The sequence below is a fragment of the Bufo gargarizans genome, chromosome 2, assembly GCF_014858855.1.
Source record: "Bufo gargarizans isolate SCDJY-AF-19 chromosome 2, ASM1485885v1, whole genome shotgun sequence".
Classification (NCBI taxonomy): Eukaryota; Metazoa; Chordata; class Amphibia; order Anura; family Bufonidae; genus Bufo; species Bufo gargarizans.
The window spans coordinates 703,863,864-703,891,510 of record NC_058081.1 but is presented as its reverse complement, the minus strand read 5'-3'; the positions used below and the strand labels follow the sequence as shown (position 1 = coordinate 703,891,510).

Here is a 27,647-nt window from a genome sequence, read left to right as displayed (position 1 = left end):
CGGTGAAGGTTGGTGGGCGGGTCTTGCTGTCTGTCTTCCGGTTCCGTGTGTGAGCTGAGGTCCAGGCCGTAATGGGGCTGTGAGCCGGGAGCAAGGAGCGAAACGGAGGGGAGCGGAGCCGGGACCAGGCCCTACACACGGGAGGACACCGCTTACTGCCGGGGGCAGGAGGTGAGGAGCGGCCGCCGCCTGTGTGAGTGCCTGAGCCGTCAGCTGCCGCCGCCGGGTTACATCATGTCCTGTTATGTCACCTGAAGCCGCCGGAGCCTTTCTCCTCCCTTCGTGTGTCACATCCATGACCGCACCGGGAACATACCGGGACATGGCTGTATGTATGTGCAGGCCTGCATAGAGTCCATGTGTATATAGTCTTATATACCTGTATACTGGTACCTCTATACACCGCCGTATACCTCCATACTGGTACCTCTATACACCGCCATATACCTCCACACTGGTACCTGTATACACCGCCGTATACCTCCATACTGGTACCTCTATACACCGCCATATACCTCCACACTGGTACCTGTATACACCGCCGTATACCTCCATACTGGTACCTCTATACACCGCCATATACCTCCACACTGGTACCTGTATACACCGCCGTATACCTCCATACTGGTGCCTGTATACACTGCCATATACCTCCATACTGGTACCTGTATACACCGACATATATACCTCCATACTGGTACCTGTATACACCGCCATATACCTCCACACTAGTACCTGTATACACCGCCATATACCTCCACACTGGTACCTGTATACACCGCCATATACCTCCATACTGGTACCTGTATACACCGCCATATACCTCCTCACTGGTACCTGTATACACTGCCATATACCTCCATACTGGTACCTGTATACACTGCCATATACCTCCATACTGGTACCTGTATACACCGCCATATACCTCCATACTGGTACCTGTATACACCGCCATATACCTCCATACTGGTACCTGTATACACCGCCATATACCTCCTCACTGGTACCTGTATACACCGCCATATACCTCCATACTGATGCCTGTATACACTGCCATATACCTCCATACTGATGCCTGTATACACTGCCATATACCTCCATACTGATGCCTGTATACACCGCCATATACCTTCATACTGATGCCTGTATACGCCGCCATATATACCTTCATACTGATGCCTGTATACGCCGCCATATATACCTTCATACTGATGCCTGTATACGCCGCCATATATACCTTCATACTGATGCCTGTATATGCCGCCATATATACCTTCATACTGGGGCCTGTGTACGCCGACATATATACCTCCACACTGGGGCCTGTGTACGCCGACAATGTATACCTCCACACTGGGGCCTGTGTACGCCGACATGTATACCTCCACACTGGGGCCTGTATACGCCGACATGTATACCTCCACACTGGGGCCTGTATACGCCGACATATATACCTCCACACTGGGGCCTGTATACGCCGACAATGTATACCTCCACACTGGGGCCTGTGTACGCCGACAATGTATACCTCCACACTGGGGCCTGTGTACGCCGACATGTATACCTCCACACTGGGGCCTGTGTACGCCGACATGTATACCTCCACACTGGGGCCTGTATACGCCGACATATACCGGTATACCTCCACACAGGTGCCTGTATACGCCGACATATATACCTCCACACTGGTGCCTGTATACGCAGACATATATACCTCCACACTGGTGCCTGTATACGCCGACATGTATACCTCCACACTGGGGCCTGTATACGCCGACATATACCGGTATACCTCCACACAGGTGCCTGTATACGCCGACATGTATACCTCCACACTGGGGCCTGTATATGCCGACATATACCGGTATACCTCCACACAGGTGCCTGTATACGCCGACATATATACCTCCACACTGGTGCCTGTATACGCCGACATATACCGGTATACCTCCACACAGGTGCCTGTATACGCCGACATGTATACCTCCACACTGGGGCCTGTATACGCCGACATATACCGGTATACCTCCACACAGGTGCCTGTATACGCCGACATGTATACCTCCACACTGGGGCCTGTATACGCCGACATATACCGGTATACCTCCACACAGGTGCCTGTATACGCTGACATATATACCTCCACACTGGTGCCTGTATACGCAGACATATATACCTCCACACTGGTGCCTGTATACGCCGACATATATACCTCCACACTGGGGCCTGTGCCATATGCTTGTTACCACTTGTACAAAAATAAAGCCAAATTTCATGGAAAAATGGTTTTATTTATTTATTTTCATTAAACTGAACCTTTTAATAGTTAGGTTTTTTTTTTTTTGTTTTTATTTTTTTTAGTCCTACAAGTAGACATGGCTTTTACAATGCACTGGCACACTTTGTCTGTTAGGGCTCATGCACACAACTGTATGTATTTTGCGCTCCGCAAAAAAAAAAAAACCTGTTCTCATCCATGTGACGTCCGTGTTACATCCGTTCTTTGGCAGATCCATTGTGACAATGCTTGTCTTTGTCCACGAAACAGACAAGAATAGGACATTTTTTCGTGGAATGGACCTGCGGACATACGGATACAGAATGCACACAGAGTCATTTCCGTTTTTCCGCCTACAGCAGGGCATGTTGGGAGCCGCAGATTGGCCATCCCTGCCTTAGGCTCAGCCTGCGACACAGTCCAATAGGCATAGTCATGGCAGGCCTTGAGGGTCTTTGTTAGGACCCCGGCCTCAATGGCAGTGTGCCTTTGCTGGGGGCAGTAGTGACAGAGAGCGCTGCCACGCTCTAACTGCCTAGATACCGCTGATGTAGTTGACCGTGGCATCTAAGGGGTTAAACGGTTGGGATCGGCGATGACGTCTTTTCGTTCTTGCAGGGACCGAACAGACTCTACAGAGACCGATAGGTAGAATGACGCATGCGACTTCTTGTAAAGCATAAACTTGCTTGTACCGGGCGTCCGTCCCCACATTGTGATGTCGAGAGGGTCTGCAAAATGGCCAGTCTTGTTGGGTGTTCCCGGTACGCGGTGGTTGGGAGCTACCACAAGCGGTCCAATCAATGAGAACCGGTAAACTGTTCATGGGCACCTGATGTGCTCGCACACCTGGTCCTTTCCCACAGAAGACCTACCATGGAGAAGAGGACTGTAACAGTTCCTGCTGGCTGTGATGAAAAGGTCCCGGGCCACCCTGTGTACAGGGCTCCATAGCCACAGACCACCGGTCAGAGCGCCCATAAATTTTAGGTTCGCTGCTGGTCCATATTCTGATTTGCACAGCAATCCCTGCCTAATTCTGCTGGGTACCTCCTAGATGGGCACATTGACATTGTGTAGTATTGAGTAGTGTTCCCCATTCCTGGGTAATGACACCACTCCCTGTCACTCAGCATTTTGCAATGACCCCTCCTCTTCCCTCCCATTTCCTTGATTGGATAATTTGCAAGGTTTGCCTTTCCAAAGTTTTGGAAAGTCTTGTGATGGCCCTCATGGTGGCTGTATCCAGGGCTGCCATCAGAAATTTTGGGGCCCCTTACACAGCTCAAGGCCTGGGCCCCCCCTCCTACCCCGCCCCTTTAGAATCCATCCTGACTCCACCTCCCCTCCACCCCCAAGGACCTACCCCCAATTTCATTATTTTTTTACAACTACAAAGACAGTAAAAAGTGATAATCAGCGATTTCAGTAAGGAATTAATTTTTGACCAAATAATATGAAGCCTGCTACCACGACAAGGTCGACTCTTTTAAGCAGGACCCCACACTAACACCAACTACACTACCTGTTCTAATCTGCCCTAGCAATCTTCCCCCGGCACATTTAAGAAAAAACACCTTAAAAGCACAAGGTTTACTGTTACAGTGTTATGGGGGGAATCTGTGGATGACCTACTGTTATGAGGAATCTGTGGATGATGAACACTGTTATGGGGATCTGTGGATGACACACTGTTATGGGGGATCTGTGGATGATGAACACTGTTATGGGGATCTGTGGATGACACACTGTTATGGGGGATCTGTGGATGACACACTGTTATGGGGGATCTGTGGATGACACACTGTTATGGGGGATCTGTGGATGACACACTGTTATGGGGGATCTGTGGATGACGCACTGTTATGGGGGATCTGTGGATGACGCACTGTTATGGGGGATCTGTGGATGACGCACTGTTATGGGGGACCTGTGGATGACGCACTGTTATGGGGGACCTGTGGATGACGCACTGTTATGGGGGACCTGTGGATGACACACTGTTATGGGGGACCTGTGGATGACACACTGTTATGGGGGACCTGTGGATGACACACTGTTATGGGGGACCTGTGGATGACACACTGTTATGGGGGACCTGTGGATGACGCACTGTTATGGGGGACCTGTGGATGACGCACTGTTATGGGGGACCTGTGGATGACGCACTGTTATGGGGGACCTGTGGATGACGCACTGTTATGGGGGACCTGTGGATGACGCACTGTTATGGGGGACCTGTGGATGACGCACTGTTATGGGGGATCTGTGGATGACGCACTGTTATGGGGGATCTGTGGATGACACACTGTTATGGGGGACCTGTGGATGACACACTGTTATGGGGGACCTGTGGATGACACACTGTTATGGGGGACCTGTGGATGACACACTGTTATGGGGGACCTGTGGATGACACACTGTTATGGGGGACCTGTGGATGACACACTGTTATGGGGGACCTGTGGATGACGAACACTGTTATGGGGGATCTGTGGATGACGCACTGTTATGGGGGATCTGTGGATGACGCACTGTTATGGGGGACCTGTGGATGACACACTGTTATGGGGGACCTGTGGATGACACACTGTTATGGGGGACCTGTGGATGACACACTGTTATGGGGGACCTGTGGATGACACACTGTTATGGGGGACCTGTGGATGACACACTGTTATGGGGGATCTCAACCACTCTCAAACCCAACTGGTCAAACTTGTTAAATGGATCCCAAACACAATATGCACAATAACACACCCCACCCCCTCCAACACTTAATTAACCCCTTCATGGCCTAACCATTTTTTTCAAAGCAGAACACAAAGCTAAATAGAGCTGGGTGGGCCGGCAAGGGAGGGGTTAATAACAATAAGTGATGGAGGATCCTGGCCCTGTGGGATAATCCAGAAAACAGCTTTGCATTTTACCCCCGAGCAAAGACCACACAACATAGAGCTGCCGAGCCAAGGAGACAACATAAGGATCAATATGAAAATAAATAATTTGGAGCCTTTGAAATAGCTCAGCTCAGTATGCGGCACAGGCTACTCTCACACTGCCGTTTCTGGGTCCGCCTGTGAGATCTGTTTCAGGGATCTCACAAGCGGCCCCAAACAGATCAGTTTTGTCCCAATGCATTCAGAATGGATAAGGATCTGTTTAGAATGCATCCGTTTGGCTCCGTTCCGCCTCCATTCCGCTCTGGAGGCCGACACCAAAACGCTGCAAGCAGTCGGATCTTTAGATTCTTTTAACCTGTGACTCATTCGATTCTTGGACTCCCTGTACTTGTGTCAGTGACTCAGAGCTGCTAGTGCTTGCCTTGCCTCAGCTCTGGTCGGTGATTGGTTGGTGGGCGGGGAGGGGAGGGGCTGGCATAAGCAGCTTCCACTCTAGGATCAGATTACACTCCTCCCGAGCCCCTCCCCTCTCTGCTGCCAGCGGCTCTGCTATTGTGTGCTAGGTCAGACTGAGCGGTTTCCCTCTAGCGATGCAATAAAGTTCAACTCAAGTCACTGACAAATGGGGGGGGGGGGGATTTTTTATTTATTTTTTCTTGGAACTGGCCGGGCCCCCCCCCCCAGGGTCTGGGCCCCTTACTGGGGTATTGGTTGTACCCCCCTGATGGCGGCCCTGGCTGTATCTACAGAACTACCACCTCCCCCGAGCAATAGGCCTCATTTATCAAAACTGTCTAACCGGAAAACTCCCTCAGTTTCCCCAAAGCAACCAATCAGAGATCACCTTTAATTTTTTCAGAATACATTAAGAAATGAAAGCTGAGCTCTGATTGGTTGCTATGGGCAAATAAGACTGTTCGCCAGTTTTGATAAATGAGCCTGGTCTGTCAGTGCGGACCACTTAAGGGGTTCACAGGGCATCCTTCTTAAGGGGCATCGACCCCTCTCATTGCTGCCAGCCGGTTGAGCAGGGCTCCTAGAGGGGCTCATGTACACGAACATATTTTCTTTCCGTGTCTGTTCTGTTTTTTAATTTTTTTTGCAGCCCGTATGCAGAGCCATTCACTTCAGTGGGTCCCTCCAGAAAACAGAAATGCCTCAGTGTGCACTCTTTCCGTACGTCCGCTGGTCCGTTCCGTAAAAAAAAAAAAAACAGAACATGTGCCGTTCTTGTCTGTATTGCGGACGAGGACTGGCATTGTTACAATGGATCTGCAAAACAAAAACGGATGCAACATGGATTTATTATTTTTTTTTTTAAACACTGATCCGTGTTTTGCTGACCGCAAGATACATACGGTCGTGTGCATGAGCCCTTATCTGTGCCTTTTAATAAAACTGTCCTGAATGCAGCTCTGGGTGTGATTGGAGTAGAGACATGGGGAGGAATTTATCATAAGGGCAGATTTGCTTGAGCCTGCGTTGGAGTACCTGATGCCACATTTATCAGATGTCACGTTTTGTTTGATAAATTTATCTTCAGTTTAAGAATAACACTTTTTTGTCTAGAAGTTTTCGCACTCCACCCTCCTCCTGGGAAAAAAAGTGTAAATCTGGAGTGCAACTCTAAACCATAGCTAACCACATCCGCTTTGCCACCCATATATCAAAACTGGAGTGAGTGGTGTAAAAAACATGCATTAAGTTGCAAAAATTCTTGTGCAAGTATGTCCAAAAAGCTGCAAAAGCCCCATTTTGTCACTTTTTGAAGCCAGAGTTCTGGAGTGGGTGATAAATCGGGGCCTTGATGTTTGAGCTTCTACGTTGCAGCTTTGTCACCGATATTGTCTTCTCTTTTTCAGTAAAACAGTGTGAGATATGGGCCACCGAAGACTGCGCCTCCTCTGGCGGTTTCTGGTATTTCTATTCCTCGCTCTCCAGATCCTCTCGGCAGCTGACTTTGACCCCTACCGGGTTCTGGGTGTGAGCCGGACGGCGAACCAAGCGGATATTAAAAAAGCCTACAAGAAACTCGCCAGAGAGTGGTGGGTACAGTGCACGAGGGGATCAGTAAATGGCGCCAATGTAGAAACGCAGAACGTTTGTCACTCCGGTTATATAAGGATTAGGGATGAGCAAATCGACTTCGGATGAAACATCCCAAGTCGATTCCCATAAAATTTCATCTAATACTGTACATAGCAGGCGCTCCGTACAGTATTAGAATGTATTGGCTCCGATGAGCCGAAGTTATTGCATCGGAGACTTTGGGTATTAACTTCATAAATTTGTTCTGTAAAAATACATTTCTCGCTGGTATCATTGGGGGACACAGGACCGTGGGTATAGCTTGCTGCTGCCACTAGGAGGCGACACTAGGCTGAAAAGTGATAACTCCTCCCCTGCAGGCTATACCCCCTCCAGCCTGGAGAGAGCATATCAGTTTTTAGCTTAGTGTCGTAGGAGGCAGACCTCCCTGCTTAGCAGGGTGGCTCTTTTACAATTTAGTTTTTATTTTATTTTATTTCTTTAGGTTAAGGGGCACAGATTCGCATGCGTCTCTGTCTCCCTGGGAGGCTGGCCGGTGTTGCCTGTTCCACCCCCCTGCCTCCCCCCCGAGAAGACAAAGCGGACCAGGGCAGCCTCGCTCCCCTGCTTCCCGCCAGCAAGAGGGCCACCTCCTCTTCAGCCCTTCTCTGCTTGGACCCCTGATGCCTGGTGCCAGCGGTCGTGGGGTGGCCCTGCTGGTACAAGACTAAGGGTGAAGAACACAGATGAAGACAGGTGAGTATTACTGTCCCTCCCTGTCCCCCTCACATGGCCGCCTTCTTAAGGGGGTAGCGAATCCTCCACCCGTCGCCCATCTCACCCCAGTACGAAAGGGTTAATCCCATTCCACGGCGGTGGCATATTTATTTTCTATCTCCCCACCCCTTCCCGATCTAGACATAGCAGGAGGGAGCATTCAAGGGGATTCCGCACCAAACGGGCGCCTTCGGCGCCCTATTCCGGACCCCCGCTCTCCGACCGACCGGGTGGGCTTCCCGGTCGGCCAAGCGACGCTTCTTCTCGCCGGCTCCTTTTCGGGCGCCCGCTACGCTGTCCCAGGAGGGCAGGCAGAACGGATCCCCTAGTCTGCCGGACGCCAAAAAATCTAGGCCCCGGCTTTATTCGGGCCTACTGAGTTATTTCTTTCTTTTACCTCCGGCCACGCTATTACTCCTCGATGGGCTTACGCGGCCAGTGAACACAGACGGCCGCATTCCGGACATCGATCCAGGTACGCTCTGTACTGACTAGCGATGAGTCCCAGTCGGCCGGCGTGATAATTTTGTCCTGGCTTTGCGGCCTTCTAGGCCGCAACTTCCTCCCTCAGGTATAGGGGGGGGCGGATCCTTTTTTTCTAGCGCGAATCTCCCCGGGAGCCTGCTGGCTCCGCCCCGGTCCTTGGGCGGCTTAACCCTTCCTGCACAGCCACCTTTTTAAGGCCCCGGTTTACTCTAGGTTTCTATCTGCAGGCACAATGTGCTTTAGTATTGCAGTATACAGCCCTTCCTGACCTCCTCTCCATATGAGGCTAGGTCCTCACCAAAAAAAAAAAAAAAAAATAGAAATAATAATTGTGCCATACAGATCCTGCCCTCCTCAGCCCACATCACCGCAGGATCACCTTGTCTGGTGTACCATCTGGGCCTGTACCCCATCCCAGACAGCGGAGGACTTCTCTCAGTTCTCCCAATCGCACTCCGGGCCGTTGGTGGATAACGGTCCACCTGCGCAAATCCAATGGAGTGCATCTGAGGATTCCCATTCCGCCCTCTGGGCCGTTTGGTTGATAATGCTCCAACTGAGCAAATCCAGTGGAGCACATCTGAGGATTCCCATTTCGCCCTCTGGGCCGTTTGGTTGATAATGCTCCAACTGCGCAAATCCAGTGGAGTACATCTGCAGGATTCCCAATCTGCCCTCCGGGCCGTTTGGTTGATAATACTCCAACTGCGTAAATCCAGTGGAGTACATCCAAAGGATCCCCAATCCACCCGCTGAAGCCGTTTGGTTGATAATGCTCCAACTGTGTAAATCCAGTGGGATACATCTGAAGGATCCCAATCCGCCCTCTGAGGCCGGTTGGTTGATAATACTACAACTGCACAAATATCCAACTGCACAAATCCAGTTGAGGACAACTGAAACTTCCCATCCACCCTTCGGGGGCGGCTGTTTGATATTTCTCCTCCTGCGCAACACAGCGGAGGACCTCTGGAAGTTCCCAATCCACCCTCCTGGGTCGTGTGGTTAATAGAGCACCGTCTGCGCAATCCGGTAAGCAGACCTTTAGTTCCATTCCACCTACTGGTAGTTTGGTTCTTATGTCAACACCGCCACAGCCTGCAACAGCCATGGGCTAGAGGCTGAGAGGTGCAACTGCGCACGAGCTGGCCGAAGCAGGACAGTTATTCGGACTCTGACATGAATCCGGATCATTTTTCCAAGATTACGTCCGTGCTAGCCGGTTTTGGTGTATGCATTAACCCCTTCCTTAGGCACTATTTACACTTCTACTGGATACATTGCTTAATTGGGTATTGCCTCCTTCCTGAGGTGGACTGACCGCACTAGCATTGGTCTCAATGCCAGCCATAGGTGCCCCTCGTTCTGTGAGTGGCGGAATTGAAGCTCCACTGGGCTCAGTATCGTCAGCATACATTAACCTTTTGTATAGGTGGCATTATGGCATTCTCACTGCTGTCGCAGTTTTACGTACGCATTACCCCCTTACTGGGCTGGGATAATGGCACTTCCCACAGAGTACAGAACTCGTCATATGCAAGTTCCTGCTAGGTGCGTTACCCCCTTCGAGGGGTGATGTATTTGCACTGCCTCGGGTTACAGTACTTACTGGATATGTTACTCCCGATCATAGGTAAGTGTTTGCACTGCCACTGGGCGCAGTGCTTACCGTAGGTTTTTCCCCCTGTATTGAGTGGGTAATTACACTTCCATAGATTGCGGTTCTGACTATCGCGTTACCCCCTTCCCTAACCGGGGGATTGCGCTACCATTGGTTGCTATTCCATCTCTCATTTGCCATCATATACTTCCTATGGCATTACCCGCTACAAACGATCCATTAACGGGGGAATCGCTATGCATCTTTGCATGCTGTATTTCAACTACGCCACGTCTCTAGATGACTTGGCTGCCTTCACAGGTGGTCCTTGGCAACAGTCGGTAGCGCTGGTGCCTGATATTCTCCATCTAGTGGCATATGGATACCGTCACTGGATACTAGGGATACTCCCATATTGTATCCCTTTCTTCATGCACTTATTGGAGACACAAAAATGTCGGTCTTTGTGCTCTCAGGGGAGTCATCCAGCCTTATGTGTCCTAGAGACTCCCCATCCCCATGAGCCTCCACCGTTCAGGTCAGTCTCACTGCACAGGGTACGGTGATCAAGATCCAGCAAGCTGAATATTCCACTGACTCCGGAATGTTTCATCCACCACTGTCCTTATCTAGGTGAGGGTGTTATGCTGGCACTCCGCAGTGACTACTACAACGTCTTCTCCTTCGCAGGGTAGTCTTTACGCTAGGGCTAGATGCTCCTAATCGCTGTAGCGGGACAGCCCCTCTCAGGTAGGGGTTCTACCCTGGTACTAATTTGGCAGTTGCTCCTGTTCAGCGCCCTTTTTCAGGTGGAGGGTTTAAGGTTAGCTCTACTAACTGGGCCAGCTTGATACCAGGACTTCTACTGGATGTCCTCAGACCTTCCCCTCATGTCCACGCTGGCAGAGCATGCGGTAGCCCCTACCGCACGAGGGGTGTTTGAGTCACCATTACATGCTAAGGTTCCTACTACATAGTTCTTTCGTCAGGCAACGGATTCCTCTAACACGAGAATCAGTGACTTCTACGGTGTGGCCTACTCCTCGGCTGGAGGATGGCGTGAGCATTACTCTTGGGGCTTGTATGGCCTCCCCTTCAGGCGGAGTATCGCGTTACCACTAGATTCTGTAGAGCGCCAGTCTCACATGGGAATGAGCTTTAGTTCTGGCCTCTTTCTGGTTTACTACCAATAAGGGTCCGTGGCTCTGACAACTGTTGTCCTTCGGTCGTCGGCTCTTCAGATATCATTAATGTCTACGTCACCTCAAGCCAATGGTGGTGGTTCTTTCACTGCTCATTCCAGGGCTGGACTGAGAGCCTTCCTCCCCTGCAGGCTATACCCATCACTTTTCAGCCTAGTGTCGCCTCTTAGTGGCAGCAGCAAGCTATACCCACGGTCCTGTGTCCCCCAATGAACTACGCGAGAAAGAGATTTTACAGGTGAGTTTCACAAAAAGCTTGTTTTTCCGAACTCAGGTTCGGTTATAAGCGGTACCTTGAAATGTTTTTTTTAGAGTACTAATGAATTTCTGAAGTTATTACCCGAAGTCTCGCGAAACGTCTCAAAGCAATAACTTCGGCTCATCAGAGCCAATACATTCTAATACTGTACGGAGCTCCTGCTCCGTACAGTATTAGAACAAAGTTTAATGCAAATCGACTTTGGATGTTTCATCCAAAGTCGATTCGCTCATCCCTAATAAGGATGTAGTGATTTACACTACGGGGATTGCAGCCCCCCCCATGTTTCGCGGGTGTAATGTGATGCTATGTATGACAATGTGGAGACTGATAGCCCCCCATGCTAGTTTTCTATCCTAATGATAGGACGTAGACACCAGACTCCCAGCACCATCAGCTGTTTGCAGAGCGCACAGTGAATTAGACACGGCTCTGAGCAGCGGCCATGTCTGGTTACCGCAGCTCTCTCCCCCTTCACTTACATGGGACTGAGCTGCAGTAATCAGGCATGGCCACTACACAATGTATGGCGCTTTCCCTGGTTGTAGTGGCAGCTGGCACAATCAGTATTAAAGGGGCTATTCCCATCTCAGACATTGGGGGCATATTGCTAGGATATGCCCCCACTGTCTGATAGATGCGGGCCCCTCCTCTGGAACCCACACCTATCTCGTAAATGCAGCCGAAAACAAAGCCAGTAAAGTGGTGGGCGGCAGTGCCGGGTCAGTCCCCACCAAGCATTCCTATGGGCCTGCCAAAAATTGCTGAGCAGCGTGATCTGCTATTTTCGGAATCCTCCTAGAAATGAATGGGAGCGCACCGTGCTTGTTTGGCCACCGCTTCCATTCACTTCTATGGAGTTAGCACTTGTATGTTTTCGATGGCCCCTTAGAAACAAATGGAGGGCTGCTGTGCATACATGGTGCGCCCTCCTTCACGTTGACCGCTGCATTTATGAGCCCACCTCTGGGACCCACACCTATCAGACAATGGAGGCATAGCCTAGTGATATGCCCCCATTGTCTGAATGTAAAAGTCCTGTAAGCCCTTTTAAGTAGATGATGGTGAAAGTGGCACTACACTGTGGTAAATTCTAACAGGGCTTGCTGTGCTTAATGGGGTCATCTCCCCACAGCTGGCTCATGCCTTGCGCTAGCTCTAAAATGATCTGGCAGGCTATTCAAGCAGAGGAACAGCCCGCCAGAGTTCATCGCATCAGGCATAGCCAGAAACTGGAGGAGCACCGCCAGGCCCCATTGACTATAATGGGAATCCGGCCTGTTTCCGGCATTAGTTCTGCGATTCGGCCTGGCAACTACCTTGCAGTGTTTTTTATCTGGCCGAATCCTTGGGGTCCTATTGTAGTCAGTGGGCTCCGGCAGGGAAAGATAGCAACTGGCTATGCCTGATATGATGAACTCTTGCAGGCCGTTCCTCTGCCGGATCATTTTTGCGCTAGTGTGTAACTATAGCCTTAGTTCCTTTCCTCTTTTTGTGCATTTTATACATGGATATTGGAGCATGTAATGTCTTATATGCTATAATAAATGTCTTGTTCATTTTAGGCATCCTGATAAAAACAAGAACCCGGGAGCAGAAGACAAATTTATCCAAGTCAGCAAGGCCTATGAGGTGTGAACTGGTCTGATCGGGGGGATAATTATTATAGCTGGTCGATGGGGACAAGTCCTTTCAGTACAGCATAGATGGACACCCATGGTTCTTCACATCATGTTAAGGGGGGGGTCCTCATTTAAAGTCACGAAAGCCTCAGGAGCGTAAATGTAGCTAACAAGTTGCGCAGTATATATGGCACATTTGCACTTGGTAGAATTAATCCTCTGTAACCTTTTGATCCTTTAGATTCTTTCAAACGAAGAGAAGAGGACAAACTATGACCGCTTCGGAGACGTAGGAGATAACCAGGGTTACTCCCAGCAGCAGCAGCATCACCACTTCCGTCACTTCCACGACAGCTTCTACTTTGACGAGTCGTTCTTCCACTTCCCCTTTAATTCCGAGCGCAGGGATTCCACTGATGAGAAGTACCTCCTGCAGTTCTCCCACTATATCAACGAGGTGGTCCCCGACAGCTTCCGCAAGCCCTACCTCATCAAGATCACCTCCGACTGGTGCTTCAGCTGCATCCACATCGAACCTGTGTGGAAGGAGGTGGTGCAGGAGTTGGAGGGGTTAGGTATGTGCTGGCTCTTGGGTTCATTATCCTCCCTGCTCCTCTATTGCGTTATCCCCTATACAGATCGCAACGTACATGCATGTCATAGATGCAAAGAGAATGTACAGAAAGGGCTCCGAAGCGGAGCCCGCTCCATACACAGCAGCTGCCAGCTGGGTTACACAGCCGACTCCTGCCTGCAGCTGTTTATCCCCTTAAATGCTGCAGTCAGTAATGGCTGCAACATCTCACTGGCCAAACAGAAACAGTGCATCGGACCAGCAGTCACGGGATGACATGTTGAAATTCCCTAGGCAGTGATGGCTAACCTCCGGCACTCCAGCTGTGATGAAACTATGACTCCCAGCGTGCTCCATTCATTTCTATGGAGTTCTGAGAACAGCCAAGCAAACGGGCATCATGGGAGTCGTAGTTTTACCACAGCTGGAGTGCCGGAGGTTAGCTATCACAGGCCTAGGGGGACAAAAAATAGGAGTAAAAAATGGTTAAGAAAGTTTTTAAAAGTATAAAAAATTTAAAAAGACTTTTTTCATATCATATAAAGGAAAGGCATATTAAAACCACTCACATAACTGGTATTGTGGCATCTGTAATCATCTGAATATCATGTTATTTATTCTGCACAGGTGAACGGTGTAAAAAAATCCCAATGTCAGAATTGCAGTTATTGGTCACCTCGCCTCCCCTCAAATAATGGAAAATGAACAAAATGTCAATAAAAACGACAGCTCTGTCCATGAAAAACAAGCCCTCACATAGTTCTGTTGATAGAAAAAAAAAATTTGAAATAGTTATGGGTTTCAAAATATGGCAAAACAGCTAATTTTATTATTTTTTAAAATATTTTCTATAAAAATAACTTGTTTGAAACATAGTAAAATCTATAAAACTGTGGTATCACTGAAATTGTACTGACCCTTCAGAATAAGGTCGTCATGTCATTTGTACCCAGAAAACAATGGCATGATTTTATTTATTTTTTTCCATTCCACAAATTATTATTATTATTTTTTGGTTCCCATTTCATTAAATGGTGACATGGCCGAAAAAAAGACACCTGTCCATCCAGTTCGGCCTGTTATCCTGCAAGTTGATCCAGAGGAAGGCAAAATAACCCCTGTGAGGTAGAAGCCAATTTTCCCCACTTAAGGGGAAAAAAAAATCCTTCCCGACTCCAATCGGGCATCAGAATAACTCCCTGGATCAACGACTCCTCTCTAGTAGCTATAGCCTGTAATATTATTACGCTCCAGAAATACATCCAGGCCCCTCTTGAACCCTTTTAGTGAATTCACCATCACCACCTCCTCAGGCAGAGAGCTCCATAGTCTCGCTGCTCTTACCGTAAAGAATCCTCTTCTATGTTTGTGTACAAACCTTCTTTCCTCCAGACGCAGAGGATGTCCCCTCGTCACAGTCACCGTCCTGGGGATAAATAGCTGATGGGAGAGATCTCTGTACTGACCCCTGATATATTTATACATAGTAATTAGATCTCCCCTCAGTCGTCTTTTTTCTAAAGTGAATAACCTTAATTTTGATAATCTTTCAGGGACCTGTAGTCCACCCATTCCAGGTTTTACTTTAGTTGCCCTCCTCTGAACCCTCTCCAGCTCTGCTATGTCTGCCTTGTTCACAGGAGCCCAGAACTGTACACAGTACTCCATGTGTGGTCTGACTAGCGATTTGTAAAGTGGTAGGACTATGTTCTCATCACGGGCATCTATGCCCCTTTTGATGCAACCCATTCTCATATTGGCCTTGGCAGCAGCTGCCTGGCACTGGTTTTTGCAGCTTAGTTTGCTGTTCACTAAAATTCCTAGGTCCTTCTCCATGTCAGTGTTACCCAGTGTTTTACCATTTAGTATGTACGGGTGACTTGCATTATTCCTTCCCATGTGCATAACCTTACATTTGTCAGTGTTAAACTTCATCTGCCACTTCTCTGCCCAAGCCTCCAGTCTATCCAGATCACTCTGTAGTAGTATACTGTCCTCTGTAGTGTGTATTTATACAGTATGCTGTCCTCAGTAGTATATATACAGTATACTGTCCTCTGTAGTGTTAATTACTTTACACAGTTTAGTGTCATCTACAAGATCATTAATAAATATATTGAAGAGAATAGGGCCCAATACTGACCCCTGAGGTACCCCACTAGTGACAGTGACCCAATCAGAGTGTGTACCGTTAATAACCACCCTCTGTTTTCTATCACTCAGCCAGTTACTTACCCACATACAGACGTTTTCTCCCAGTCCGAGCATTCTCATTTTATATACTAACCTTTTATGTGGTACAGTGTCAAATGCTTTGGAGAAGTCCAGATATACGACATCCATTGATTCGCCGCTGTCAAGTCTAGAACTTACCTCCTCATAGAAACTGATTAAATTAGTTTGACATGACCGATCCCTCACAAAGCCATGCTGATATGGCGTTGTTTGCTTATTTTCATTGAGGTACGCCAAGATAGCATCTCTTAGAAAACCTTCAAAGAGTTTGCCCATGACAGATGTTAATCTTACCGGCCTATAGTTTCCGGGCTCTGTTTTTGGACGACCCTTTTTGAATATTGGCACCACATTTGCCATGCGCCAATCCTGTGGGACATTCCCTGTCAGTATAGAGTCCTTAAATATCAGAAATAAGGGTCTGGCTATGACATTACTTAAAGGGAGTCTGTCACCACAATTTGCCCTTATAGACCACTTACATAGCACTATAGCATAACTATAGATCAGTCAAACGGTACCTTTTGTCTTTTTGTTTGGATGTTCACCAGGGGCAAAAACTGAGTTTTATTCATATGTAAATGAGGGCTCACAAGTTCCCAGGGGTGGCGTTCGGGCTGTAAGTGCCCAGGCCGCTCTGCCTTCTTCTCACATAACCCTTCCCCAGCCTGTTGCTTGGCCCGCCCTGTAATCCTCTTACGTCATCCAGTGTACTGGCCGATATCCCGCCGGCGCATGCGCACTGCATGGAATGATGCTGCTGCCCACAATGGTCATCACAGTCCGCATGCGCCGGCGGGATATCGGCCAGTACACTGGATGACGTAAGAGGCTTACAGGGCGGGCCAAGCAACAGGCTGGGGAAGGGTTATGTGAGAAGAAGGCAGAGCGGCCTGGGCACTTACACCGTTTTTGCCCCTGGTAAACATCCAAACAAAAAGACAAAGGTACCGTTTGACTGATCTATAGTTATGCTATAGTGCTATGTAAGTGGTCTATAAGGGCAAATTGTGGTGACAGACTCCGTTCAATGCTCTTAGGATACGTGGGTGTATGCCATCTGGTCCGGCCGATTTTTGTCTATTTTAATCTTTTTAAGACATCGCTGTACTTCTTCCTGGGTCAAACAGGACACTTTTAATAGGGAATTAACTTTTACATTCTGCATTTCATCTGACAGTTTATTTTCCTCAGTGAATACAGTGGAGAAAAAAATATTTAATAGCTTAGCTTTCTCCTCATCGCTCTCTGCGACTTCCTCCTCATTACTCTTTAAAGGGCCGACACCTTCAGATTTATACTTTTTACCATTTATATAATTAAAGAACATTTTAGGGTTAGTTTTACTCTCTTTGGCAATTAATCTCTCGGTCTCTAGTTTGGCCGCTTTTATGTCTTTTTTACATATTCAATTTTTATCCTTATAGTTTTTCAGTGCTTCCTCGCTACCCTCCTGTTTTAGTGATGTAAATGCTTTCTTTTTGTCATTTATTGCTTTCTTTACAGTTCTATTTATCCACATTTGGTTTCTTATTGTTCCTTAACCTTGTATTCCCATATGGTATGTACCTCTTACAATTAGATTTTGACCTAAATCCTAAATTGTCACCTAAATTTTAAGGACGCTCCACCTACCTCTAACTTTGTCATTGGTTCCGATATGGACCATGACCGCTGGGTCTTCTCCAGCCCCTCACAGTAATCTGGCAACCCGATCCTGGCGCTCGAGTTCGACACATTGTGGAAGACAACACACCATTCGACGATCCCGGTCTTTGTGACAGATGGCCCTATCTGTACCCCTAATAGAGTCTCCCACTACCAGCACCTGTCTGCCCTGCTCTCCTGGTCCCCTGCTTACTGGAGCTGACATTCCCCTGACTGGCAGAGGAAGTGTCCGGCTGCAGCAGTGCCGTCCCTGAACCGACATCCCCCTCATCTGCCAACCGTGCAAACTTATTGGGGTGTGTCAGATCAGGGCTAGCCTCCCTGGCACTCTTCCCTCTACGCTGCTTTCTAACTGTTATCCAGCTACCTACCTGACTTTCCTGAGCCTCCTCGCTACCACCCTCCCCCACATCTACCCCATATAGCGCCTGCTCAGTGAGCAGCAAACTTTTTTCTTACTTCTCAGTGTTGATACTCGCCCGGTTAGATACACGATATGCGACTCCAAACGGGAAATGTGCTCACATTTTGATATGCACCCTCAAACGGCTGTTCCAGGACTGCAGACATTAGATAAGATGTGCACTGGACTGCACTGTCAATAATGGAACACATACTAAATGGGGATTGCGCAAGAAAAGAGAAAAAATACATTATAGTGATAAGAATCTGACTCGCGCTACTTTCACACTCTCGTTTTTGGCTTTCCGTTTGTGAGATCCGTCATAGGTTCTCACAAGCGGTCCAAAACGGATCAGTTTTGCCCTAATGCATTCTGAGCGGATCCTTTCCCATTTAGAATGCATCAGTTTTCCTCCGATCAGTCTCCGTTCCGCTCTGGAAGCGGACACCAAAACGCTGCCTGCAGTGTTTTGCTGTTCGCTTGACAAAACTGATCAAAACCGATCAGTTTTCTATTGTGCCAGATTGTGTCAGAGAAAACGGATCCGTCCCCATTGACTTACATTCGACGGAAATGTCTTGGCTATGTTACAGATAATACAAACGGATTCGTTCATGACGGATGCATGCGGTTGTATTATTGTAACAGATACGTTTTTGCATGACGGATCCGCCCAAAAAGCGAGTGTGAAAGTAGCCTTACTGTAGTCCCCTCCTAAAGTCCCTGAATCTGAAGTCACATAATCTAAAGTCACACACTTAATACAAACATACACTTGAAATCAAACACACGAATGCTCACAAACTTGCGTAGTTTGTCTGCTTGTATAAGTGCAGCTCTCAAACCAGACTGCTTTTTTTTCCTCTGGATTTAAAGTCATTAATAATATATGGCTGTGTTGACCGAAAAAGAAAAATTATGGCTCAGGAAGGAAGGGAGGAAAAAAAACCCCCCTAAAATGCTGGTGCCAAACTGGCCAACTGCTGAAAGGGGTGAAGTGTATGTTGATTAAAAGTTAAAACCCATTTAACAGTTTAGAATCGGTCACTGTGTACATACATTACATTACTTATCCTGCGCTGATCCTGAGTTACATCCTGTATTATACTCCAGAGCTGCACTCACTGTTCTGCTGGTGCAGTCACTGTGTACATACATTACATTACTTATCCTGTACTAATCCTGAGTTACATCCTGTATTATACTCCAGAGCTGCACTCACTATTCTGCTGGTGCAGTCACTGTGTACATTACATTACTTATCCTGTACTGATCCCGAGTTACATCCTGTATTATACTCCAGAGCTGCACTCACTAGTCTGCTGATGTCTGGCAATGGAGAAGAGATCAGATAAGCAGTTTCTGCTTCAGTCTTTCCAGTACCTTATGTGGCTAATGTTAGATATGTCCTTCCAGGTGTGGGCATAGGAGTGGTGCATGCTGGGTACGAGAGGCGGCTGGCTCACCATCTCGGTGCACACAGCACTCCGTCCATTTTGGGAGTGATTAATGGGAAGATCTCCTTCTTTCACAATGCCGTCTTACGGGAAAATCTTCGACACTTTGTGGAAAGTTTACTGCCGGGAAATCTAGTGGACAAGGTGAGGCCCACTGCTCCAGGAGACCACTGGATGGGATATAGCCGGGAGCCCCTCACATATTCCAACATCCACCTGTTCTCTCTTCCAGATCACAGATAAAAACTACATCCGGTTCTTATCCAATTGGCAGCAGGAGAATAAGCCCCACGTGCTCCTGTTTGATCAGATGCCTCCTGTCCCACTGATCTACAAGGTAAGGGCCAATGCTCAGGAGTCGCTCACGCGCTATCTATATTATACTACGTCTACTTCTAGTATATATGAGAATATTACAGGGGATGTTTCATCCGTAAAGGGGTATTCCCATCTTCTAGTGTTATGGCATATCACTAGGCTGTGCCCTAACATTCTGATTGGTGGGGTGTGACCTCTGGGACGCCTTCCTGTCTGGAGAATGTAGGCACTGCGCTCCGTTGGGCATCCCTCGCTGCGCAGAGAATTGCATCCAGATGAATTGGGCTGTGTTGCCCTTCCCTACCTAATCTGATGTCTCGTAGCGGAGCTATGCAGGAAGGAAAATGGTGGGAAAATCCCTTTCATTTCCCTGTTGGAACCATACTTTGTGTTTCTGGCAGCTGACGGCGTTTGCCTATAAGGATTACCTGTCTTTCGGATACGTGGACCTTGGCCAGAGGGAGACGGAGCAGATGAGCAGCCAGTACAATATTAACATGTACGCCCCAACCATGCTGGTCTTCAAAGAGCACATTCACAAGCCAGCTGATGTTGTGCAGGTACGTTCTGGTGCCAGGCTACTATGCGGCACCAGGGTTGGGGGAGGGGGGGGGGGGTGCACCCCTGACTGGAGTCTGGACTAAATGGAAGCTTCTTTTTATTTTTTTTTCTAGGCACGAGGAATGAAGAAACAAGTGATTGATGACTTCATTTCTACCAACAAGTTCCTCCTAGCAGCCAGGCTGACTAATCAGAAGATATTTCAGGAGCTGTGTCCTGTGAGGAAATCGCACCGTCAGCGCAAGTACATGTCACTGCTCGGGTCATACTGTAATAGTAAATAAAAGACAGTTTAGGTGTTATTTGACCCCCATATAAGTGGTTAATGAACTTCACTCTGCTGTTTTTTTCTTTTCTTTGCAGATATTGTGTCGTCCTGCTAACTGGGGAGGGGGAACCCTTCAAGAAAACCTATGACTCCTTCCTGGCTTTTGCTTCGGCCAACACCAAGGACACTGTTCGATTTGTCCATGCCTTCAAGGAACGCCAACAAGAGCTCGCCATCTCACTGCTTGGAGAGGATATAAAGCCCGGAGAATCCTCTGTATGTACCGCCTGCTTAAAGGAGATTTTCCCCATCTCAGACAATGGGGGCCATATTGCTAGGATATGCACCCATTGTCTGATATGTGCGGGTCCCACCTCTAGGACCCGCACAGAGAACGGAGCCCTAAAAAAATGGTGGAGGGCACACTGCGCCTGTGCAGACGCCCTCCATTTATTTCCATGGGACTGCCGAAAATAGGCAAACACTGGCTCAGATGTTTCCATCAGCCCTATAGAAATGAATGGAAGCGGTGGCCTTTCATGCGCGGTATGCTCCCATTCACTTCTATGGGGAGAGCGCTGGGTGGTGGCCGGACCTGGGGAAACCCAGGGTCCTCCGGGCCACCACCTTCCCTGGTTCGTTCTCGATATAGGTGCGGGTCCCTAACGGACAATGGAGACATATCCTAGCGATATGCCCCCACTGTCTCAGATGGGAATACCCCTTTTAAGCCCTCAAACACGACTGTATGTATTTTGGGGTCTGCCTTATTTTGCATATTCATGTTTTGCAGACCGCAAAATCCGATTTGTGTTCGTGAGGCCTAAAACTGCAGCTAGTTTGTTGATTACTGTGCATCAGAAACACGAAACTGTCCGTCTGCGGATGCCTTCTGCTCTGTAGAGATCAGTGGCCTGCTGTAGTATCATAGTAGAAGGGTTGATGGCTGAATCTTCCTGTTGTCTGGGCTGCTATTACACATTTATAATCTAATTTATACTCGTGGCAGGTGGCAATACTTGAAAGACGGAACTCGGCTGGCAGAATCGTGCACAGGACCCTGGCCAGCGCCTGGAGTGGCAGTGAGGAGAACAAGTTTGCTCTCTTGGATTTCTTAGACCGCTTGAGGAAAGACCCCAGCCTCCTGTCTTCTGAGACCATTCTGACTGATCTGAACGATGAGCTCGCACCGGTAGGTTTATGTGCATGGGATGAAGGTAGAAAAATCTTTCTCACCAGTGATCAGTAACCCGCTTTTCAGTTAATTGGCGGGGTTAGGGGGTCAGTTGGCGGGGGATTGTCAGACCTGTGCGTAAATGGGCAGGTACTGCATAAGATGTCTCTTCCTAAACATACTGGGATAGCTCCCTGTTCATAGTGAACCTGCTGAATTGGACCAGCAAGTTCATTGATTCCTGTAAGGTGGCATTCAGGCAGCTGTATCCTTTTTGCTAAATACGGATGCATTCTCTGTGCGTCCCTTGCTTTTCGCAGTCCCATTGAAAAAATGCCTATTCTTGTTTGCAATATGGACAATCTATAATTTGTGGCTTGTATGACTTTTTTGAGGTCCCATAGAAATAAATGCGATTGTCAAAAAATACGGATCCAACACACCGGAAATATGATTGTGTGATTGCAGTGGGAGGCAAGACTGATCTCTGTGGCCTCTGAATCCCGTACCGCTGCGCATTGCTGATAAATGGCTTTATGTCTTATCTTTCTTGTCAGGTGTTCTTCCTGCGCTGGATCTACATTGCAGTTGACTACTGGTCGGATGTATGGGAGAGCGTCCTGCATAATAACTGGTAAGTCTTACCGGGTACTAAACCCAGAAAGAAGGCGATCGGAACAATCTGCACTTCAAAAACCATAACTTTATTTAGCCCCTTGACCTTCAAGAGCTGGCAATTTTCTTTGGTTTTTTTTTCTTTTCATCCTTGCTTTCTGACAACCATAACTTTTTTTTTTTCCAGCCAACTGAGTGTTTTTGCCGGGCAATTTGTATCTTTTAATTACACCATTTTAGGGTACGTGGAATGCTTGGACCACTTTTAGTAATGCTGGAAAAAAACTCGCCAATTCCGAATTAGTAATTTGTTAGTCTGTGTTCACATCTGATGATTTTTTTAATTTATTTTTTTCCTAAATATTTTGAAACATTTTAAAGCATATGCTAACTTGATTAATTTTATATTACACTGTAATACTTCTCTAGTAGTAACAATGAGAGGCATCCTATTGAGTGTGCTATTACAGAATTGGGGGGGGCAGGGTTAGGTCGCTGGCTGCCATACGAAACTTTACCATTCAATAGCCTTTTGAGAGGAGTGATAGGGTGGCAGGGAGCACCCTCGCTCTTTTTAACCACATAGATGCCGTGGTTAATGTTGACTGAAATGTAAGGGATTAATTGACTGGGATCAGAGATATCTATGGCACTGTATTATACACCCACTGGCGGCGGTGCAGGCAGACCCCTTGGTGGCAGCGCTGTCTATATACTGTGCATGTTGCCAATGGGTTTTTTAGGACTAAAACCTCCAAAGGCCTATCCATTTTGGTTGCCATGATGGACATGTAGTCGCAGGTAAGGAAAGGAATCTGTGCAGTGTTCAGGGTCTGATGACATTTACTAACCCCCGAACCTAAATGTGACCCTTTCTACAGGAGGGAGATGATGCCGCTGCTGTCTCTGATTTTCTCGGCTCTCTTTATCCTTTTTGGGACGGTCATAGTGCAGGCGTTCAGGTAAGTGTTCACTTTCTGGGCGCCATGACTTCTCCCATGGTATTAGGGATAACACTTTTATCTGTCTCCGTCAGTGACTCTAGCGATGATAGAGATTCTGTTCCATCTGATAAAGAAGAGCCAAGTGACAAGGAGAAGAGTAGCGAGACCAACTTCACCAAGGAGAATACCAGGTAAGCTGGTGGTGCCTGGCAGGGCTTAGAAATAGCGAATTAATACTTCTCCTCCATGACTGACGCCAACATTATTTCCTGGCAGGGTTCCTAAGAAAGGCTTTGTGGAGGTGACGGAATTAACAAATGTAAATTATATGAGTAACCTCGTCCGGCTGCGCCCGGGCCACATGAACGTTGTCCTCATCCTCTCCAGCTCCACCAAGGCTAGTCTGCTGCAGAGGTTTGCCCAAGAAGTATATACCTTTACTGGGTGAGTGCAGCACAGTGTGAACATGGGACAATTTCATGCATCCACTGACAGTTAAGAAATTCTCCATGTGAAAGTTATTTCTGGTAACAATCTGGTTTAAGGGGTAAGAGATTGTGAGGAGTTGGCTGTCGGTGTTGGCAGACCTCTTAACCAAGTCTTCACCCTCCGTTCAGTGCCATTTCAGCCTGGTTGCAGTTGGCTCGTTGCCTGACAACCCTGCCTGGCTCAATTGCCCCCTTTATTAACAGCTGAGAAGGCGAGAAGCAAACTGACAGAGTGCACATGATGCCAGCCATCTTGGGCTGCCATATTAGGTCTCATGCATACGACCGTATCAGCTTTGCGATTCGCAAAATGCGGATGCAGTCCCTGTGTCATCCTAATTTTTATTATTTGTAGTTTTTTTTACTTTACTGGGTCCCTGGTCCGCGTTTTGCTCACTTTTTTTTTTTGCAGTGTAGACCTTATGGATGCTGGATGCGGAAAGCACATGGATCATCTGTGTACTTTCCGCATCCATATGTTTGCTCTGCAAAATGAATTAGAGCATGTCCTATACTTGGCCACAAAACGCAGACCACGGACCCATTAAAGTCAATGGGCCCGCAAAAAAAAAAATGCTGATGCAGCACGGACGGTATCTGTACTTTGCAGCCCGTAAAAATGCATATGGTCGTGTGCATGAGGCCTTAATCTGATTTTTCTAGAAAACATTTAGGCCTCATGCACACGACCATTGTGTTTTGCGGTCCGCAAAACACGGATGGCGTCCGTGTGCGTTCCGCAATTTGCCTAACGTCATGGACAGCCTTTAATTTAACTGCCTATTCTTGTCCGCAAAGCGCGGACAAGAATATAGGACATGTGTTTTTTTTTTTTGTTTTTTTTTTTGCGGACCACGGAACGGAGCAACGGATGCGGACAGCACACAGAGTGCTGTCCACATCTTTTGCGGCCCCATTGAAGGGAATGGGTCCGCATCCGAGCTGCCAAAACTGCGGCTCTGATGCGGACCAAAACAACGGCCGTGTGCATGAGGCCTTAGGTGGAGAAAATCTTTAAAGAGGTTGTGCTAATATTTAAACATCCCCCTATCCACAGAGTAGGCAATATGAGGGAGTCTTGTTCATGCGCCTGCCCCTCTCCATATGAATGGAGACGGGGGCAGAGTACTCGTGCTAACACTACATTCATCTCGATAGGACCAGAAGGTGAGTTTAGCGGGAATGTGGAGTGGCTTATCCTGTGGCAACAGGGAAGAGTTGAAACCTTGGCACAACCCCTTTAAGTAATTGATGACCACTTTGGTAATTTCAGACCTCTACAGTCCAGGCTATGTATGGCAAGGCCCCTACACCAGGCCCCTGCTGTGACGCTGCTTCTGCCTGCAGTCATACCCTATATAACCATATACAGCAGAGCGGAGATTGTCATTTGGTTTGATGTTCTGGGATATCACAACAGGCTGTCTGCTAGGATATCACAGGGCACTAATACTGTTCTAATGACCAGTTCAGCTCCTCTCCACGTGTATATATCTTTCAGCAGACACATTCCAATGACACATGCGCGGCCTTTTGATGGGCTATGCTAGAAGCGTCTGTATAATGCACATCTATGTAGTAACACCCCCGTATCTGCCATCACAGGAGCAGCTCCCTTCACTTCTCCTTCTTGAACCTGGACAAGCACCGTGAGTGGCTGGAGTACTTGCTGGAGTTTGCTCAAGACGCAGCACCCATCGCCTATCAGTACGACGAGCATTTCCTGGAGCGCGACTACACCGGGTACGTGCTGGCTCTGAATGGACACAAAAAATACTTCTGTCTCTTTAAAGCGCAGTCCACGCTGGAAGACGAGAAGCTCTCGGACGAGGGAGAAGTCTGTTCTCCCAGCGGGGACTCGTTAAGGAAGATTTGTCTAGGCTCTGGGGCGGGCCACATCAAAAAGAAATTAAATAAGCTATCGCTGTGGATGGAGCGTCTATTAGAGGGCTCATTACAGAGATTCTACATCCCCTCCTGGCCTTTGCTGGACTGACACTACATGGAGGTGGTGGGGGGGCATCCAGTCCGATGAAACTGTGAACATTTTAGATGTTTGTCCTTGACGTCGGGATCCTACATGCTGTTATTGCGTCATCCAATCCTGCCTGGGTCAAGCATGAGTGGAAGCGGGGTGGGGGAAGCTCGCTTTTTTTTTTTTTTTTTTTTAAATACATGAAGCGAGCGCTCCGTGATGACGCCATTGACTCTATCAGATACTGCCTGCTTATGTCTTAAGTTCTCTTCAGCTACATCAAAGAGCTTTAAGCTGCCTCCAAGGATCCAGATATGAAAATCTGCAGTTCTGGAAAGCCTGAACTTTACTCTCTTTCCATCTCCTAACCCCACAGCGACGTCCAGCAGCTCATTTACCTTTAACGACGACGACCACTAGAGGTCCTTAGTGAGTAAACGCCGCTGTCGCCACCATTTGTGGCCGCTGTGTCCAATCGTGATTCTTTCTTTAGCTCTGAGGTCAACCATGGACTTGGCAATAAGGCACTAAGTGGGCGGGAAGAGACGCACATCGATACATTATAGATGAATCTCCTCCGATCCTGGAGACGCCACGTGATCACGAAGCCATTTTTTTTTTTTTTTTTTTTTAAAGAAAGTTCCGTAGGTGTGTCAGTTATTGACAACCGTGCGACGCCACCTTTGGCCTCACCCAGAATCTCACTGCGACACTGAATTTTCTTTGTATCAAGGAACAATGGCCTGTGAATTAGAATATCCGTCCAGAGCTGCCACCCAATAAGAATAGAAGAGCGTTATATTACAGACTAGCCGGTCGTTACATTTCTGTACACAGCCAGTGAATGTAGATTATTATTCTTCCTGTCATTGGGGAAGGGGGGGTACATATTTATCTGCAATCAATTATTATTATTTTTTTTGTGTATTTCATCTTCAATGCCAAAGTTTTTGTCACAGTGGAATGAAGCTGACAATATGAGATGCGCAGATTGTTAACCTATTCATTGCTGGGGTCCCTTTATGGCCCTGCAATAACATCCGAATCCTTTAAGTCCAAAATCCTTTGACCTGAGTATAAAGCTGCATATTATCATGTTGTGTTCTCTGTTATCAGCGGTCAGGTTGAGGTTAATAAAATCTGTGTTTCATGTATGGAGAGTTCCGGGGAGCCATGGACTCGCTCCTTATGCCTGGATTAATCTTATTCTTGTAGATGTTTCCCCATTATTTTTCTAGTTTCTAGCAATATTTCACATGTATGGCTCCTTGAACCGGCGCACAATCAATAGCCGGATGCTGGGAAACTGCACTTGTAGCGATTACTGCCACCAAGTGGACAGCTTGAGAACGGCAGTTAGTAATGCCTGCAGACATTTCATAGGGGCTGATATGTTTCCAATGGGTTTGTTCACTTTCCTTGTAGTTTATGCCTACAGCCCTCCCCCTTTTCCTCTTTCCGTCCCTGTGGCATAGCGCACGTCTGTCAGTCCTGCAAGGTCCATGGTATGAAGAGGTTGTCTGGAATTGCTGCATTGCACGATATTTTCCTACTCCTGAAGCACTGAAACGGTTAAACTGCCCCGTGCCGAGATCTTTATTTACAGAATAAAAAGTGAAATATAGAAAAATCAATAAAATGCTGTAAAATTCTGTCTGGACGATCGGTTTGCACTTTTTTTTTTTTTCTAGGGAGAAAATAACTTATTTTAAATAGTGTTTTTTATATTATTTTAACTTATCGTCATTTGTATATTTTTTTTGTTTTAATATATTTACTGCATTGGAAACTGAAATAAACTATTTTACTGTG

At 47.6% G+C, this 27,647-nt stretch overlaps 1 protein-coding gene across 2 annotated transcripts; it reads left to right on the top strand.

Annotated features, from left to right (window-relative positions):
* DNAJC16 (DnaJ heat shock protein family (Hsp40) member C16) lies at window positions 1-27,647 on the top strand. Of its 2 annotated transcripts, none has more exons than XM_044282500.1 (15): window positions 1-193; window positions 7,044-7,226; window positions 13,099-13,165; window positions 13,397-13,730; window positions 19,452-19,636; window positions 19,725-19,829; window positions 20,212-20,370; window positions 20,485-20,615; window positions 20,735-20,915; window positions 21,649-21,831; window positions 22,371-22,447; window positions 23,310-23,390; window positions 23,465-23,563; window positions 23,649-23,816; window positions 25,466-27,647. In XM_044282500.1, exons 2-15 carry the CDS (start codon window positions 7,060-7,062, stop codon window positions 25,854-25,856), a joined length of 2,328 nt encoding a protein of 775 aa, XP_044138435.1. In that variant the 5' UTR covers window positions 1-193; window positions 7,044-7,059; the 3' UTR covers window positions 25,857-27,647. The 2 variants fall into 2 exon arrangements, with proteins under 2 accessions (XP_044138435.1, XP_044138434.1); XM_044282499.1 differs by having other exon boundaries at window positions 2-171.

Bases quoted from the DNA above. Each gene is read 5' to 3' on its own strand.
- DNAJC16 (XM_044282500.1), top strand. From the start codon at position 7,060: ATGGGCCACCGAAGACTGCGCCTCCTCTGGCGGTTTCTGGTATTTCTA. The intron at 20,371-20,484 runs GTACGTTCTGGT...TTTTTTTTCTAG, and splicing joins AGCCAGCTGATGTTGTGCAG to GCACGAGGAATGAAGAAACA. The intron at 22,448-23,309 runs GTAAGTCTTACC...CCCTTTCTACAG, and splicing joins AGCGTCCTGCATAATAACTG to GAGGGAGATGATGCCGCTGC.